At 40.9% G+C, this 16743-nt stretch overlaps 3 protein-coding genes across 5 annotated transcripts; 1 reads left to right on the top strand and 2 right to left on the bottom strand.

Annotated features, from left to right (window-relative positions):
• Positions 1–804: 804 nt before the first annotated feature.
• On the bottom strand, positions 805–4388 carry slc25a51b (solute carrier family 25 member 51b). Its single transcript, XM_004073296.5, has 2 exons — positions 4046–4388; positions 805–2430 (listed from the first exon to the last, which is right to left on the bottom strand). Exon 2 carries the CDS (start codon positions 2371–2373, stop codon positions 1438–1440), a length of 936 nt encoding a protein of 311 aa, XP_004073344.1. The 5' UTR covers positions 2374–2430; positions 4046–4388; the 3' UTR covers positions 805–1437.
• Positions 4389–4407: 19 nt separating this feature from the next.
• Positions 4408–13325, top strand: ints10 (integrator complex subunit 10). Of its 3 annotated transcripts, XM_011480213.3 has the most exons (18): positions 4408–4875; positions 4970–5037; positions 5113–5216; positions 5302–5441; positions 5532–5613; positions 5695–5835; positions 5914–6088; positions 6332–6501; positions 6582–6721; positions 6818–6971; positions 9003–9085; positions 9433–9588; positions 10104–10212; positions 11457–11536; positions 11650–11812; positions 11909–12002; positions 12300–12368; positions 12807–13325. In XM_011480213.3, the coding sequence occupies exons 1-18, from the start codon at positions 4747–4749 to the stop codon at positions 12961–12963; spliced, it is 2214 nt and encodes a 737-aa protein (XP_011478515.1). In that variant the 5' UTR covers positions 4408–4746; the 3' UTR covers positions 12964–13325. The 3 variants fall into 3 exon arrangements, with proteins under 3 accessions (XP_011478515.1, XP_004073343.1, XP_020562257.1); XM_004073295.4 differs by lacking the exon at positions 12300–12368; XM_020706598.2 differs by having other exon boundaries at positions 5695–6088.
• On the bottom strand, positions 13246–16689 carry tlr1 (toll-like receptor 1). The gene is made up of 2 exons (XM_011480211.4): positions 16468–16689; positions 13246–15989 (listed from the first exon to the last, which is right to left on the bottom strand). The coding sequence occupies exon 2, from the start codon at positions 15980–15982 to the stop codon at positions 13595–13597; it is 2388 nt and encodes a 795-aa protein (XP_011478513.1). The 5' UTR covers positions 15983–15989; positions 16468–16689; the 3' UTR covers positions 13246–13594.
• Positions 16690–16743: the final 54 nt, after the last annotated feature.

The raw sequence follows: 16743 nt of genomic DNA, 5'->3' as shown, positions 1-16743 counted from the left end.
GTGTAGGGAACCATAAATGTGGATAGCAGTGGTAAAGCCCACACTTCCAAAGCATGACAGCGTAATAAAGAATTAAAGTGCATTCTGGGTAAAATAGCAGGTCAGACATTACAGTTTCATGACTCAGGACAAAGTGGGGTGCACCTCAAAAGAATTGAAGTCCCATGAAGGCTTTATCCATTATGTGAACATCTTTATTTGTTAACTTTTTCTTAAACTAACTGAATGTGGCAGTTCCTGAAACGCCAGATTTACAATCCATTTTCAGTGAGTTTGAGCGTTGCTTGTGCTTAGTTATTTTTTTAAGAAGTTATGCCACATCAGCAAGTCATAATAGAAATACAAAGTTTGAAGAGCTGAAAATGTGTTTTGTTTTCCATCAAATTCAGTACACTGCAGAAATCAAAATGAAAACTGAATAAAGCCAAGAGGTTAATTTACATGGCAGCTTAAGCTTTTTGTGTCACCAAACATTATCTTCTGTCCCCATCTTTTTTCAGCGCCATTCATCCTAAGTATCCGAGCATGCCTTTCCTCTTTGGGCTATAACCGGAGCTCCTGTGCGACAAATCTACTCGAGCTTGAAATTTGAGCCCATTATGTCAACAGATGTTCCAGAGCAGCCGGAGAGCAGGCAACCTTAAAGAGCCAATGAGGAGTAATGAATATAAACGGAAAACAAATGTTCAAGAGCACATTTTTATGGGTTTTAGAAGTGTCAAAGAGGTTTTAAATGAAACGTTTTACTCACTTGACAGACTTGAAGAACAAACTCAATGAGCACTTGTCTCAACTCAAAAGACCTCTCTGAAAATAACTTTTTATTCAAAACATTTAATTCCAACACATAATTAGTCAATCACTTTAAAAATTATATATATTTTTTTGAATTTTACAGATATATATATATATATATTTAAAAACCAGTGAATTAGTGACACGGATTGGATCAGCCTCTTTGGAATCTCATTTAGGATGGATTCTGAAAAAAAAAGCTTGAAGGGGAATAGCAGGCGGAAGTTAATAATGAGGCCAACTGATCATGCTAAAAAAAAAATAAAGTATAAAAGTGATGAAATGGGAAAACCTTAACTGGGTATGATGAACATATGGGTACAATCTTTAAAACACCACAGAACATAGAAAAGTTTGTCCAAAAACAAGTTTTTGAAAGACTTTTAACCCCCACCCCCCACTTTTTTCAGTTTTCGGAGCAAACCATGGCGTTGCGTTTGGACCCTGGCACACGTTTTGTTTTCTATAAAGGCTCAGGTGTGTCTCCGTCGTAATACTTCTTGAATAGTAACAATGGCAGCTGATACACTGACTGTTGGCCCCTCCTCATCTGTAGTGCAACTGCTGTCTTGGTGACAGTTCCCCCTCCAGCTCTTCCGTACCTCTGTATGGGTTTTCCCTTTGGGAGCGTTGCTCCTCCCCTCATAGGAGCTTGAGGAGCAGCTCGTAGGTGGCATTAATGATGCCCCAGGAAAGAAGGGAGCGATGATAGTTGAGGTGGGCCCCTCTGAACAGCATCGCCAGGCTGCCACCCCTCTCTCTCCACACTGTTAACAGCACCTTGCTGCATGGCTGGAAGGCCCCGCCGACCTGGGACTGGGCCCGGGCTTTCACCACGTTTAATGGGTAAAACATAATGCCAAGGGCCGCCCCCAGCAGCCCTCCACACACAAAATCATTGATCACGTGAGTGGCCCTGTTGGTGGCCTCTGGCAGCAGCTCCTTTATGGGCCCGCGGAGCCCGAAGAAGAAGATGTTGCTCGGGCCGTTGCGGAGAAGTATAGGCACGAGGCCGCGGTAGCACTCTCTGACACCATACTCGGTCAGAAGAGTTCGAAAGGTGTGGGCTGTGTTGTTAAAGCGGTTGTGGTGCCGATGGTCTTGCAGGAGGGTCTGTACACGCTCAAACGGCGTGAGGATGGCTTCCGCTGTTCCCGCCAGGGCTGCGGCAAAGCTTCTCGTGACAATCTCGGGAACACCACTGTCCCCGACCTGCACAAGCAGCAGTCGGGAGAAGTCCTCGTAAAGCCCAAACATGATGGCCACTGTGGTGCTCTTTTGAAGCAGAGGGGGGAGCAAACCCCGGTACAGATTCCTCAGCCCATCCCTTTGGAGCTGTCGCACCGCCTCAGTGGCTAACACGCCGTGCAGCTGCTGGCGGAACAGAACCTTCTGGATGGGAAAGGTCACAACAATATTGGTGAACGCTGCAAGGGAGCCACAAGCGTAATGCCTTCCTTGAGGGCCCAACGTGCCGCTCAGAGCCCCAGCGGGCAGCAGTGACTGGCCTCCTTTTGTCAGAGCAGACTGGGGTTGCGGTGTCTGGGCTGACTCGGAGTCCATGGTGGCGACAGCCATAGAAGGCTCAGTGCACGGCTGCCTGGTCCTCCATCATCCCATCAGTTCTGCACACCACTGTTAAAGGCAATCAAAAACAATCACATGTACAGATTTGTCAAAAAGAGCGCATCAAGTCCTTTTTTATAAAGATAACACAATACACCATATAGTATAAAAAAAATAAGTCTACCGTAGAGTAACTATCACAATATCCCACCTTGGATATGTAAAAATAGGGCGTCTCAACTACCTGCTGATAACAGTTGTTACCATAAGTGACAAACTCAGCCAAGTCATGGTGAAAGGCCTTAAAAAAAAATTGAGATTTGTCTAAGACATGCATGTGCATGTTATTTTTGAGGTTATCACAAGATCTCTGCTCTTAAGAGAAACAGGCCATTAACATGGAAACATGACCTGATGAACGCCACTCCTTAACCAATTGTCGGGCTTTAAAATACCGTTGACGAAAATCACGCAGTAAAACAAAAATATCACAAAAAAGCAACTTTTCCTAAAGGAGCTTGTTTTTTTTAAATTAAATTTTATTTAATTAGGGGCCATAAAAACACCACTGGGGAAGCATTCAGCAGCAAAATTGTCACTTTTATTGTCAGAAAGATGATATTTTTTGATAGAAATGTCAGCTTTAAATGCTTATGTAAAAAAAAAATGTATATAGAATGCTTCATTTTTGTTCCGGTCATAGTCTGGCAAAGTAAATGATTAGGGAAGAATCTGACCTTTGATTAGAAGTCAAATCACTAGACCTGACAGTACATCTGCTTCCAGAAGTGAAGACTAATTGGCGCTCCTCTCCATTCCTTTTCAAAGTTTGGTTTCCGTACATAACTAAAACATATAGCGCTCTTCCGGTTTAATTCTGCAGTTTTTGTATACTAAAATGTGATGTTCACATTCTAAATGCTATATGAAATCCACTACAATTTTGCTTTTTGGGTTATTTTTAAAGAAATGCATTTAGAGAACAGACACTTGCATAGAATATATAATCTAAATTCATCAAATCTGTGGAATGATTTTCCTTTTATTAAGGGGAAAATGCATTTTAGTTAGTATGCAATTTAGCTTTGTTTTCATGAAAGTTAAAGAACAGATCTTTATTTAACCAGAATCTTTTGAAACGATTTATTATTTAAAGATGAAAACCCAGACAATTTTTGGGTCCGTGTATTGTATGGATCATTTCAAATCTGATCTGATTACAATAGCCTAACTAACCCTAACCCTAAAATTGTTGTTTATTACCACAAAATTAGTCCGCAATAATCCATATTTTAACCAGTAGAACAGTAAAATAAAAGTTAAGCTGCTGTCAAACTTCACATTAATTTAGCTAATTATTAACATTAGAGGTTTAGTAGTTAAGCTTAACAGCAACAGATCAAATGCCAAAACACGACTTAGCAACCATTGCTAATTCGTTTTTTCTGTAAGCCACTGTTTACGCCATTGCGTTACTAATTGTTTACAATAAGACAGAGTTGCACCACATGCATGATAAGCCTGCAAAACACAGCTTTTTGCATGCTAAGTTTAGTTAGCATATTCGTAGTCATGACATGACGGATAGGCGTTGACTGGTTTATAAGGAACTGACTGTCTGTAGCGAAGCAAAACAGCTCCCCCATCTTAGCAAGTAGTAGAAGTTGTTTGAGTTCGTGTTTACCTGCTTTAGTACACCGGCTGGTTACCGTGTTTTCAGCGGAAAGGTTGAGCGCAGTGTTTTGCAGGGTATTCGAGACACTAGTGTAGGTCGTGTCCGTTTGGAAACCCTGGAAGAAGCAGGTGAAAGCAATGCACCATCTGCGCCTGCGCGCTCGACCTGATCCACCGATCTCAAAGCAAGTGGATGGACTCGAGAAATGTTTAAATACAGATCTACATATTCTGTCCACTGTATTATTGTATGTAAATAACTAAGAAACAAAGGTTGTTGAAGCTTTTCAAATGTGCACACATTAATGTATATTTTGCCTTTGCTTTGGCACGAATGACAAGCACTGCTGTCAAGAAAGTTGTCCGTAAAGTAGAACGAATTTTACGACGTTTGCGTGACGTCACGAGGTGCCGTCAAGCGAAGCTTCTCCTAGCTTTGTTTGTTGAATTTGAAAGGATTTTGACGGATTCATCCCTTCCGAAACATTTTTCTGTATATATCGGGCTGGGAAAAATAGGTTATCTTAATTAGTCTCGCTACGATGACAAATGAACTTTAATAAGCCCCAGAAGTTATTTAGCTATAGTTAAAATGCTGCTAATTTAAAGATAATTGTTGGATTTCCTGCGATTGTGGCACCAAAACTACTGTTTAGGTTTCTGTGGATTCAGTGGATTGCACGCTAGTTTGGAAAACTTGATTAGCGTGCAATGTCCGCGCAAAAAGATTGTGAGTTTTTAGTGAAAAAAGCTCGGGAGCTGGTCTCTGTTGATTCCTGTGCAGCCAAAGCGTGGCTAATAACCGCAAGAACCCTTTATCCTACAGATTTCAACATTCAGGTATTATTTTTTAAAGAAAAAAAAATCTGTTTGTATTCTATGACTGCAGTACTACTACTAATTTACTTAAAAATTCGTCCAAATGTTTTCACAGTATGAAATGTACACCATTGAGCGCAATGCAGAGAGAACAGCACCCGCCGGCAGACTGCTGTATGACATGTGAGTTTGTGCACGCTGCCTGGATTTCCTACATATACATATGGTCACAATTATTTATAATATTCATATATTTAGGTTTATAAACTTTCCTGATCAGCCCATTGTTTGGCGTGAGATCGGTGTCATCACTGCTGCGCTGCGCAGCGACTCCCAAGACAAGCACGCCCAGTTTTTGCGAGGTTAGTCTATTACAACGTCATTTCCTTTTTAGATGGTTAAAAAACAAGCTAAACACAGATCTAAAACATGACTCTCATCATCCAGGGCTTTTTGAGACCCTTCCTGGCCGTGTACAATGCGAGATGCTGCTAAAAGCCACAGAACAATGTTTCAACACCCTGGAGAAGGCAGAAATGTTATTACTACTTCTCAAGCGCTTTCCTGAGTCTGTGGTCCAACATGGGGTATGTGCTACCACCATAGCACTTGTTTATTTTTATTTTTACTTGTGTATTTGTTGTAACCTGGCGTTTCTCCCCCTTTTTTCTCCTTAGCTCAGTTTAGGTGAGACACTGTTGGATGCAGAGGCTTCAGAGAATGTAGACACTCCTGTCAACTGTTTCCGAAAACTATTTGGTCAGTAAATATATTACTATTGCTATTCCTCCCCCTGAAAAAAAAGTGGTTTTTAATTGATTATGTTTTCTGTTCCTGCAGTATGTGATGTCCTTCCTTTGATCATAAACAATATGGACATTCGTCTTCCTGCGAGCCTCATGCAGAAGTACATACTGAAAGCTGCTGAATTTTATATTGGATACGTTACCCGAGGACCCTCAGCTGATGGGCAGTTACAGGGTAAGGCAGCAATGTCTCCATTAGTCTGCCTCTCTCTTTCCTTGGCATTTCTTAGGATCCTTGTTTTCCATCTTTCAGGCTCCCAGGACAGTGGGAAACTGAAGTCCCCCAGCATGTCGCGTGGCTCTCAGCGTTATGTGATTGATGGTTTATCAGAAAAATCCTCGCTGGTTGCAGATCCTTGGGAAAGGCTGCTTGAATTACTTGCTGTGGTTGGAGTTCGCTGTGAGTGGCAAGGAGACAAAGGACAAAGGTATTTTTATCAGTTTGTGGACCGTCTAGTCTCCAGTGTCTTCATTTTTGTAGATGCAAATTACAAAAATGAACAGTTAGTATACTAACCTGAAAAAGACCATAAATAATGTATTTTAATGTCAGAATGTTTACATAATTTAATGTCCAGAAAGGTAGAAAAATTGTTAAGTTGTGCAAATGTGTTGTAACATTTTACTGTAAGTTTTTAAGTATTTTTTTTTTTTTTCTGGGTTCCCTGAAGGAGTTTTGTGGACATGCTGCAGAGAATGAAAGAGCTGTGCCGCTACCTGCCAGGGCTGGATGGAGAAACCAGGTCTCGATACTGTAGCCAGGTGGTCATATGTGGTGCTCTCACCCTCTTCCGCAGTGCCTTCCTCTATGTCTCAGCTGTACAACCTGCACTGTTTCAGGGTCAGCTTCAAATATCCACGGTTTCTAATTCCTGGCTGTGGATCTCTGTCTTTACTCAACCATAACATTTTGTTTTAAAGGAGCCAGTGGTGCGAGTTCAGGACCATGGATCCTGGTGGAGGATCTGAGCTCAGTGTACAGCGATGTGGATTTGGATAAAGGACCAGTGAAACACGCACAGAAGAAACGCAAACAGGCTGACGGGAGAGAAAAGACAATGGCAATGACACACTTTAAAATCTTTCATATCTTTAAATGAATCTTGCGTAAAACTATTGTGTTGTTTCATGACTGTGCTTTTTGTGTGTTGACGCAGAGCTCAGATGATGAGGAAGGTTTGGGTAAAGGGCGTGGTCGGCACATTTTGGTCAGTAAGACAGAGATGCCCAATTGGTCAGAGACTCTGGAGGGGTTTCGCGCAGCAAGAGAAAGCTGGGACCTCCTTCACTCGCACGATGCTCTGGAAGCTGGTAAACATCACAATTTGTATTTTGTTTTTATGATACATCTGTGAATGAGTAGACGTTCAAAATGAATAAGCATTATTTTTGAACAGTAACACAATTCCAAGCCATTTGCAGGGAATTTTAGTCAATAAATCAATCAAAAATATACGTGATAGCCTTTAAAAAAAAAAAAAAAAAAGAACATTGTATCAAAAAATTCTTGTTGTCTTGGGGGCTAGGTTAGCCCTTGTGCTATCTTAGATGACCCCACCGTCACATTGACGTGTTAGTCCTACCATGACAAAGGTGGATAAAGGCGGAAAGATTTCATGTAATGCATGGACACCAGTGAAGATCACAAATCATTGAAGAAAAAAGGTTCGGCGCACTGTCTAGTGGGTCTAGATGACCCAACTCCCACTGTTAAAATTCCTAGGATAGGACAAGGGTTAAGCAGCATGGCAGCTCCCGGTATGCTTAATTTATCTGTTTATGAACAAGTAGATGAAAAGAGATACACAAGTGCAGGTCATCTACCATTCATCTATGGTCATCATCATTACAAAACATACAGTAGAGCAAAAAAGATCAGAGGTTTGTAACATTTACAATAGATACACTCCAAATGTGAGAGACAGAATGGAAAAAGACAATTTATTTAGGTATTTATCTGTATAACTGTGCAGAAAAAAAACGCACTTAGCTCATACAAACGAACAAGAATTGTGTCCCTTACAGACCTGTGACTTCTTATTCAAAAAGCTCTTCTATCTTCCACTTGTAACTTATATTAATGTCTCCTGTTTGAACTGGTTATCTGAATAGACACCTGTTCACACCCTGAAACAGACTGCAACCATAGCAATAAAGGTTATTATTAGTAACACTCGACGTTGTCATGACAACTGATTAAACCAGCAGATTGTCCAGGTCCACCTAAAGGTTGGAAAGAACATCTGGATGATCCAGAGGAGGACTGGGAGAATGTCATGTGGTCAGATGAGACCAAAATGGAATATTTTGATAGAAACGCCACTGGCCGTGTTTGGAGGGGGGAAAAATGCTAAGTTGCATTTCCAATAACAATACCCATTTGGTGAAGCATGGTGATGGAAACATCGTGGTTTGGGCTGCTTTTCGGCAAAAAGAACAGGACGACTGATCAGTGTGATGGGGGGGGGGGGGGGGGGGGGGGCATTTATGGAGAGATTTTGGACAAAATCTTTGTATCCGTGAGAGTATTGAGGATGAAATGTCTGGATATTCCAGAATGAAAATGATAATGATCCCAATCACATCACCATGACAACAAAGGAGTGGCTACATAAAAAGCATTTCAAGGTTATTGAGTGGTCTAGCCTGTCTCTGGAACTCAATCCAATAGAGAATCTGCAGAGCGAGTTAAAAGTTTGTGTTGTCCAGCAGCAGCCTCAAAGCATCACAGTTCTTGAGAAGATCTGCATGGCATTATGGGACAAAATTGCAGCTGCTGTGTGAGCAAACCTGGTGAAGACCTACAGGAAACCTTGGACCTCTGTTATTGACAACCAGGGTTATATTATAAAGTATTGAGATGAACCTTTGTTATTGATCACATACTCATTTTTTAATAAATTCTTTTAAAATTAGCTATGTTATGTCCTGGATCATCTTTTTGCATTTTGTCACAGTGAAAGTGTATCTATGATGAACATGACAGACCAGTCTCAGCTTTTTAAGTGGAACAACTTGCAGAATCAGTGACTGATTCACTGTCCATCAAACATAATGAAAGTTAAATAAAGTACAAGCAAATTGCTGTCACTAAAATAAACTGAACCAGTTTAGTGAGGAAGAACGGAAGATAAGTCAATAGATAAACCATGAATAGAAATAACACGTTCTCAAAATAAGCTCAAAGAGGCAAAGAATGACAGAATAAAACAATGTACAGTATATGTCAGGACAACACTCAAACATTGTGCTTTCAGTATTATTATCATTAGCTAGAATTTCATTTTTATGTAAAGAAAGAGAATAAAATCCTAAAAATGAAATGTACTTCATGTCATTCAGAGTTCAAGAAGATCTGTGCGTCATGGAAGACAGACAGCTGGTTATGGTTCAGAATATTCCTCACTGATATGATTGTGTTTCAGGTAAGTGGGATTATCATAATTTGAATTTCAATTTATGATATGAGTTTTTGTATTAATCTGTGTCTCATTATGAAGTTTGTGGTCTTGACCATTTCGTTAAATGCATTTAGCTAATTTATCATTTTTTAAATGTAGTAATTAAAGTAAACTTTATTAGAAGTCCTTAGTTTTTTAGTAGCCTACAAATAATAAAAAAATTGAAGTATAAGAAGATTTACACCTGATTAGGGATGTAAATTGTTGCCATGGGATCGGAGCACAAGTCAAAACCTCTATTTTTCCTCACAGGTGTGACTCAAAAGTTGTCTGTAGCTGTACAGGTTTGTTTCTTTGCATGTCGTCACCAGGGCCAGTATCGCAAAGCTCTTTCCAGTTTGCATCAGATGTCTGCTGTGCAGCAGCACCAGCCTGGGCAGCAGAGTCCATCGGGCCAGGGAAGTCTGGAGCATCACAGGGTCCTCATACAGCAGGCGTCGTGTCACTACGCACTGGGAGAGTACAGGGTACACACACATCTATTCCATCTCACCATCACCCCATTGCTACCAGCTGTAACTTCAGGTCTTCCACAATATTCTGCTTTGTAGTTGTATTGAGCAGCAGTAATGCATCAAAGTTGAATCGTTTTAATTTTTATTGTTTTATAAACTTTAAATAGATATTTGGGGCATATATATTATTTTTAATGCTCATTTTTTGAGTTGAGCACCACATGGGAGTCAGTTACGCTTTCATGCCTTAAGGTGGCGTTGTTTAGAACTTCTGCTTTGGTTAGTATTTCATATATTTTAAACAGCTTCTGGTGGATACCATTATTTTCTTTAACTGAGCAAGTTATTCAAAAAATAATGAATATGCATCACATAAAAAAGGATTTTGTTGTAGGTTACTAGATGTGGCCATTTTAAATATTGTAAAATGTTATTTAATTTCCTAATTCCTCCTTTTATTTTCTCTGAAAAGTGTTACTTGCTCTGCACCAATTTCTTGTCGTTTTGAATTCTGCCCTGTTTTTCAGATGGCTTGTGAGAAACTGCTGGACGTTGTGAGTGGACTGATTCCCCCAAACCAAGACCAGACAAAGGCTCCCGAGGATCATAACAGAGTCAGGAGCAAAAGTAGGAAAGGTTTGTAAATCCTGGATTTCTTCAATGATTCTTAAAAAACAAGTGGAAGTAAATCTTTGGAAGTGAGTTTATTTAGTTTCAGCTCAGCTTGGGTCAGTATGAGAAGCTTCCCATCTAAGAGGAGCAAGACCTTTTGTCTCTCATGGACATCTCTGCAGCTTGTTTCTGACACATCACTCATGCTAAATAAGTCTAGTCTAGTCTGCTGTGTGGCAACCGTTATGTAATAATATCCTAAATTGGCGTGGTTGACGAGAATGGGGAGGATTGTGTTAGGAGGGGTCATCCTGAAGACAAGAAGAGGCTAATTTGACCTACTTCTGATAGATATTTATGGTATTTGATTGGATCTTGATGCAGACATCTACAGTCCCTCAGGAACCGTCCAAAGAACCAACAGATAATCTCAGACATTGACAGTCATTGTACAGATGAGAGTAAAATACTTAAAAAAAAAATAAAATCAAAAAAGTTTAATTCATAAAAAATAGAAAAGTCTGAACACGTCATTTTTTATTTTCTCTCTCTCAACTAAATAATATATAAATTGAGTCAGAAATTGACTTATTTGGGGATGTATAATGCTCCACTTACATAGTCTCTTTTTGGTGCATTTAAACTTCAATAAAAATAGGGTTTTTGTTGATTTCAACATCTTGCAGCCTTTTTCTTATAATGGAGGATATGTATAAAGAAAATCAAGATCATAACTGGATTTCTGAGTATTTATTAAAATCGCTGTGAAGCAGGAGCAGATGAAAAAATGTTTTTGCAAAGAGGACGTAGTGACATGGCCACAAGCTCCCTGCTGCTCCATTCTGATGCATTCACTAGTTGACGATTAGATCCATGTACGTCTTTGTATTTCTCGTCAAAACTCTGCGGCTGGATACTGGATGGCTCCAATGGCCAGTGGCTCACCAGTAATATTAGATTGGGGATGTGAGAGGCTGTAAGCTAGTGGAAGGCTGTGTAAACTGATGGATGACAGGGAAGTGAGGCAGGCTTACTCCACGCCAACAGTTCCACCTACAACTCAGAGGTGAATTTCTGAAGAGCTACTGACGCTCTGCAGAAACTATGTCCTAAAAAAACGACACTAAACACGACATAATCATAATTAAAGGACACTGGGAATGCTTTTACAATGGATAGAAAGATAAGTGGAGTGTAATACACATTAATTGGGCCAAATATTTTCAAAAGAACATTGTTGGTTTAGAGTCTTTTTTTTCTTTTACCAGGTAATGACCTTAGATTGCTTCCATGCACCAACAAAGCTGTTTTACCGTTCTGCTTCCAACTGATGCTCGCTTGTTTCAAGGTAATCAAAGTAGAAAAGGTTTAAAAATTGTTGCTATGTAGTATTGCTATGTTGAGTAGTATTGGATTATGTGTAAATGTAGAGCCTTCATGCTTCTCATTGTGTCCCGTCAGCTCCGCGCCTTTGCAGACAACCGGGACGACTTATCCCTCGGTCACGTGGTGGTGCTCCTGCAGTACGACTGGCCACAGGGAGAGATGCTGTTCTTAAAGTCAGTGGACAAAATCTATCACCAAGGAAGTTTCCAGTATGAGAATTTCTTCAACTATGTCACCAGTATCCTTCCAGTCTCACTATCCGGCTGTATTTGCACGCTCGTCTTGAAAGCCACTTCCAGTGTGATGGTTTCCGTTAACCGGTGGTTTTTCTCAGACATTGACATGTTGGAGGAGTTTGCTTACCTGCGCACTCCAGAGGGAGGAAGGATTCAGCTGGAGCTGCTGCCCAATCAGGGAATGCTCATTAAGTAAGCGAAAGCCTTTCAGCGGTTTTGACGTTGGCATGGCGACTCTGCACTTTCCCGTTCTGTTTACTTTTATTTTATTTTTCTTTATTCAAGAGAGTTTCTGATGATATCTGTAGACACGGCCTGTGGGGGGATCTTTTTGCTTTGAACATAACCTGTTTGATGGAGTGGGCCTTATGAAAAACATATGGGATGGGGGAGAAAAACAAAGCTTCTGTGCATCTCCTCGGTTCGTTTCTGTAGCGGTAAAGACACATGAGTGGAACCTCACTGACAGAGTTGTTGACTATTCCTTAGGAACCCTAGTCCCGCCTTGGGGGTGGAGTTAAACACCCTTCTGCTACAAGGGGTACAGAGGATGGACAGGTACCCCAAGGCCCCTCCTACCACAACTCCCATCCCGTCCCGACACCACTCACCCTCTCTTCATTTTCAGCTTCAAAGCTTGTCGTCCTCCCAGTTTTAAGTTGGGCCTGTCATTTTACATCAACAGTTAGATGTTCCTTGATTTTCTTGTTGGCTTTGTTTACTTGAGCCATTACTTCTCTGTCTGTGGTCATTGTTGTTGATACAAGGACAATGTTGGTGTTTTTTTTTTGTTTTTTTTTTTACCTTTTCATGACACTTTGGTCTCATTTCATTTGTGGATGTTTTTTATGGTTTAATTTGGGTTTGTTTTTATTGACTTAATATGTTGAGACAAAAAACATGCTGTTACTGCAGGGCTTATGGGGAGTCTTATTTATCACACAATAATGCTTGTGGAAAAAGTCTCTTGTTATTTATATTCGCTTGGTCTTTCAGGCACCACACAGTGACCCGAGGGATCACCAAAGGAGTCAAGGAGGATTTCCGCCTGGCTATGGAGAGGCAGGTGTCACGCTGTGGAGAAAACCTTCTGAGTGTGCTGCACCGCTTCTGCATCAACGAGAAAATCATCATCATCCAGTCCCTTCCTTAACACACCTTGGCTGTCGGCGCAATTTGAGAACATTTTGTGGCTCCATAAGTTAGACTCATGGTCCTGCTGTCCTAATATTCTGTTCACAAACTCAACAATGTTCTTTTCTCTTTGTTAAACAGGAATACGTCTTTAAATGGCTAGGAGAACAACAAATATCCACTTCTGCTCTTTTTTTTCCTGATCCAAAACCAAAATTCCTCTCAACCAGAATAACAGTTAAGTGTTTGGTACATTTCTGTGCTCAGCTGTGTGTCTGAATCAACAATAGACTCAAATGCATTGTATTACTTTTGTACATTTTATTGTTTTTGTTACATATCTGTAATTTGGAGATTTACAATAAATGCTTCATCTGGGTACAGATGTTTTTTTGGGGGTTTCCTTACTGCACATTTCAAACACAACAATGAGTCTCATTTGCTCACACAGTAAAAGAAGAACGCAGATGTTTTTGCAAATAGAATAAATGAGAGCCTTCCCCAACTTTTTTTTTTTTTTTGCAACAAAAAACAGTTAGCAAAGCAAAAATAAAAAAAGAATCCAAATGTTTCTCATTTCCTTTAAGTGTTTCTGTTCCCTCATTAGTTCAGATTCAGTTCCTCATTTCACACAGTCCTGGTTAATCCTCCTAGTCTGTGACCGAAAGGTTAGGTAGGTCAGCTTGCAGGGCAGCTCTGAGGTTAGCCCAGAACAGCCTGTGCTTTGCTCTGTCCTGAGGCCATTCCAGATAGGTGTGACGAAGCATCATGGACTTAAGCTGATAGTACTTGTTGGGAATGAGGTATTGAGGCAGAGGTTCGAGTAGCACCAGCACAATGCCGTCCGTGCCCAGAGAGAGGCCTTGATGGCTGGCAAAGTAGAGCTCATAATGGCACCACTCACTCTTCACGAAGTGAGCTGAGAGTATGAAGACAGAGCGGCGGCTTTTTTCCACGCATGCCATGATGTTCTCCACGATCGTCTTCCCGGGCACAAAATTTTTTTCGTGATGGCAAATCTTGAGCCCTCCGGCGGAACCTTCAAGGTTATGAAGAAGGAAATTCTTTACCCAGTCCACATCGTGCTGGCTGTAAGACACAAAAGCGTGGAACTCAACACCCAAGAGATCTTCAGGCCGAACTTGTCGTGTTCTAGCTCGATGTTTGGCCCTCAACCACTGCCAGATCATGCTCATGTACCAGGGAATGTCTAGATGGTGGCACAGAAGCACAATGCTAATAATTAGCGCCCCTGCAGGGACCAAAATGGTGGCTGCAAGAAGATGGACATTACAGGAAACCTCTGACAACCAGAAGTCTTTTAAAGGAGAATTTCTAAGTTCCTCAGGGTAGGTGCAATAATAGTCTTGAGGCCAGTTCAACAACTCAATAGGACTTGTTGCCTTTTCAGTACTGATACCAAGTTTAATGAAATCCCTCAGAGAGCAGGTGCAGGTAAAAGGGTTGTGGCTGACATCCAACGTCTTCAGAATTGAACAGTTTTCCAGGTTGTTCACAGAAGGGGCGTGAAGAGAGTTTGACTTGAGCAGGAGTTCATTCAGCATAGGGAAGGTGTTGCACACCGGCAGGTCCCGCAGCCTGTTCGAGTTTAGATTGAGAGAAGAGAGTTTTGTCAGTTTGTAGATGGATGTTGGTACCACAGAGATCTGGTTGTTCTGGAGGTCGAGCCGTTCCAGTCCTCTTGGCAGACATTCAAACACTTGCTCTGTCAGGCCTCCAGAGGACAGGTTCATGACGGTAAGGCTGGGCGGCCACCGGCACAGCTTGCCGTCGTAAACCAGAGAGTTGAGGCTGAGGTCCAGGTGCTGCAGAGAGATCATGTGCTGCACGCGCTCACTCAGCAGTTGAATATTTTTCAGATTATTGTCTGCTAACGACAGTTTTGTCAAGTTAGTAAGAGTTTCACATTCAATGGTTTCTTGACCTTTGATTCTGGAGAAGAGGGAATCGGACAGAGCGCAGGAGGAGAAGTCAATCTCAACAACTGGACTCGGCTTCTCCGGACATGTCATGTGTATGATTGAAGTCTCCAGGACAGCTAGAAATTGCACTGGGAGGTTGATAAAAAAGTTGTACATGGCCTCCTGAGAAAAGAAGAAGGAGCTGACAACTGCCCGTCTTAATGTAAAGGTCTTAGTTCTTGCTGTCTGAGCCACTTTGGTGTCAAAATAAGGAGGCTTGTTTATAGTTGCATCTGTTAAGCTTATGTGGATAATAGAAGTTTGCAGAGCCACATTCAGAAACTCTGTTAAGTTCCTCCAGTCGATTGCCATGTCACTGACAGTCAGATTGGAAGTACGACATTCTGGTTTCTTTCTAAGCTGCGTGGTTAAATCATCAAAGCCCTCTGTCAAGTTTCTCATCTCCACTTCATCAAAAACCGACAGAGCATCAGAGATCAGGCCACTGTTAACTGTTTGATCAACAAAAACTATGCTCAGTCTTTTAGCATTGACATTTATCAGACTGCCAACTTCGTATCCAAGCTCCTCCTCCAGGAAAAGGGTCAAACTCTGCAGTTTTAGCCTTGCAATGTTTTTGAAGTCTCCCACACCAATGTTCCTGGCTCCAATGGTCAGTCCCTTCAGTTTTACCAACAAGCTGAACTCCTCCCCAAGTGTCATGTTAAGAAACATGTTCCAGGCCAAGTTTAGCTCCACGAGGTTTCCCGCGTTCACCAGGTACCGTTGGCCTGAGAGGTTCATCAGAATGTTGTGTGACAGATCCAGATATTCCAGGTGTGGAGTGTCAAGAAAAGTTTCTGCGTCGATGTGCTCCAAACCATTCCATGACACATTCAGGAACCTCAGCATGGGGACACTTTGAAAGTCTCCTTTGTGAATCTGATGTATGTGGTTTCTGGAAAGGTCTACGGACACGGCGCTCGGCGGCAGGTCTCCTGGGACAGAGGATAGGTTCTTGGATGAACGGTCTACCATGCTTCCAGGGAGCAAAGCACACCTCTGCCCTCCTAGCAACATGGCCGTTGCACACAGGACAGCTGCTGAGAGTCTCATGCTTTGCCTGGATAAGGATGAGAGGAAACAGATGTTAGCAGCTCAAAAACAAACACAGAACAAAAAATGAAGGCGCACTAACACATATGAGTTAAATCTGTGTCAGAGACACAGATGATAATCAGGAATCAATAAGACTTGAAAATATTGATAATATCTTCAGTTTGTGATGGTTTTGTATTTAGTGTGTTGCTGCAAATTTAAAAAATTCAAAACTTTACTTTTCTAGTTATCATATCAGCTACTAATTAGCTTTAACTGAGATAAATTTTAACAGTATTTACTGTGTTGCTGTTAATTATGCCATGTATATTTATAAATGCCTTCATAGACATTACATTTATTTCTTTGCTTTTCTGATTTATCTTTACAAAAAGTCACCTGTATCAATTAAAAAACATTTTTTTTTCATTTTGCATTTTTCTGCACCAACTACATAAACTGATTTTAAAAAAACGATAAATAGTTGAAAAGAAGACACTAACCTTCAGTGAGAACAGATGTATTCTCCACCACCGTTTGTCTGATCAATTGAAAAAAAACTATTTCACAAGTTTAAGATCTTTAATTTGTAAAATAAAAATGAATAATAAAGGTTAATCTAACAAACAAGAAAAGTCAATTTGTAACCAGATCGCTGAATTTGACCTCATCAGAGTCTGTCTCATCTTTTTACATATGCTGACTAGCAAAGCTGGGAGGCAACTGCTGTTGTTACTTAAGTTTTTTTTTAACAGGCACATCCTATTTTCACTTCCCCT

This window comes from Oryzias latipes, chromosome 10 (genome assembly GCF_053564925.1).
Source record: "Oryzias latipes strain Hd-rR chromosome 10, Olatipes_Hd-rR_3.1".
NCBI classification, from domain to species: domain Eukaryota; kingdom Metazoa; phylum Chordata; class Actinopteri; order Beloniformes; family Adrianichthyidae; genus Oryzias; species Oryzias latipes.
Note: the sequence above shows the minus strand (reverse complement) of the source record. Positions and strands in the feature narration are given on the sequence as shown.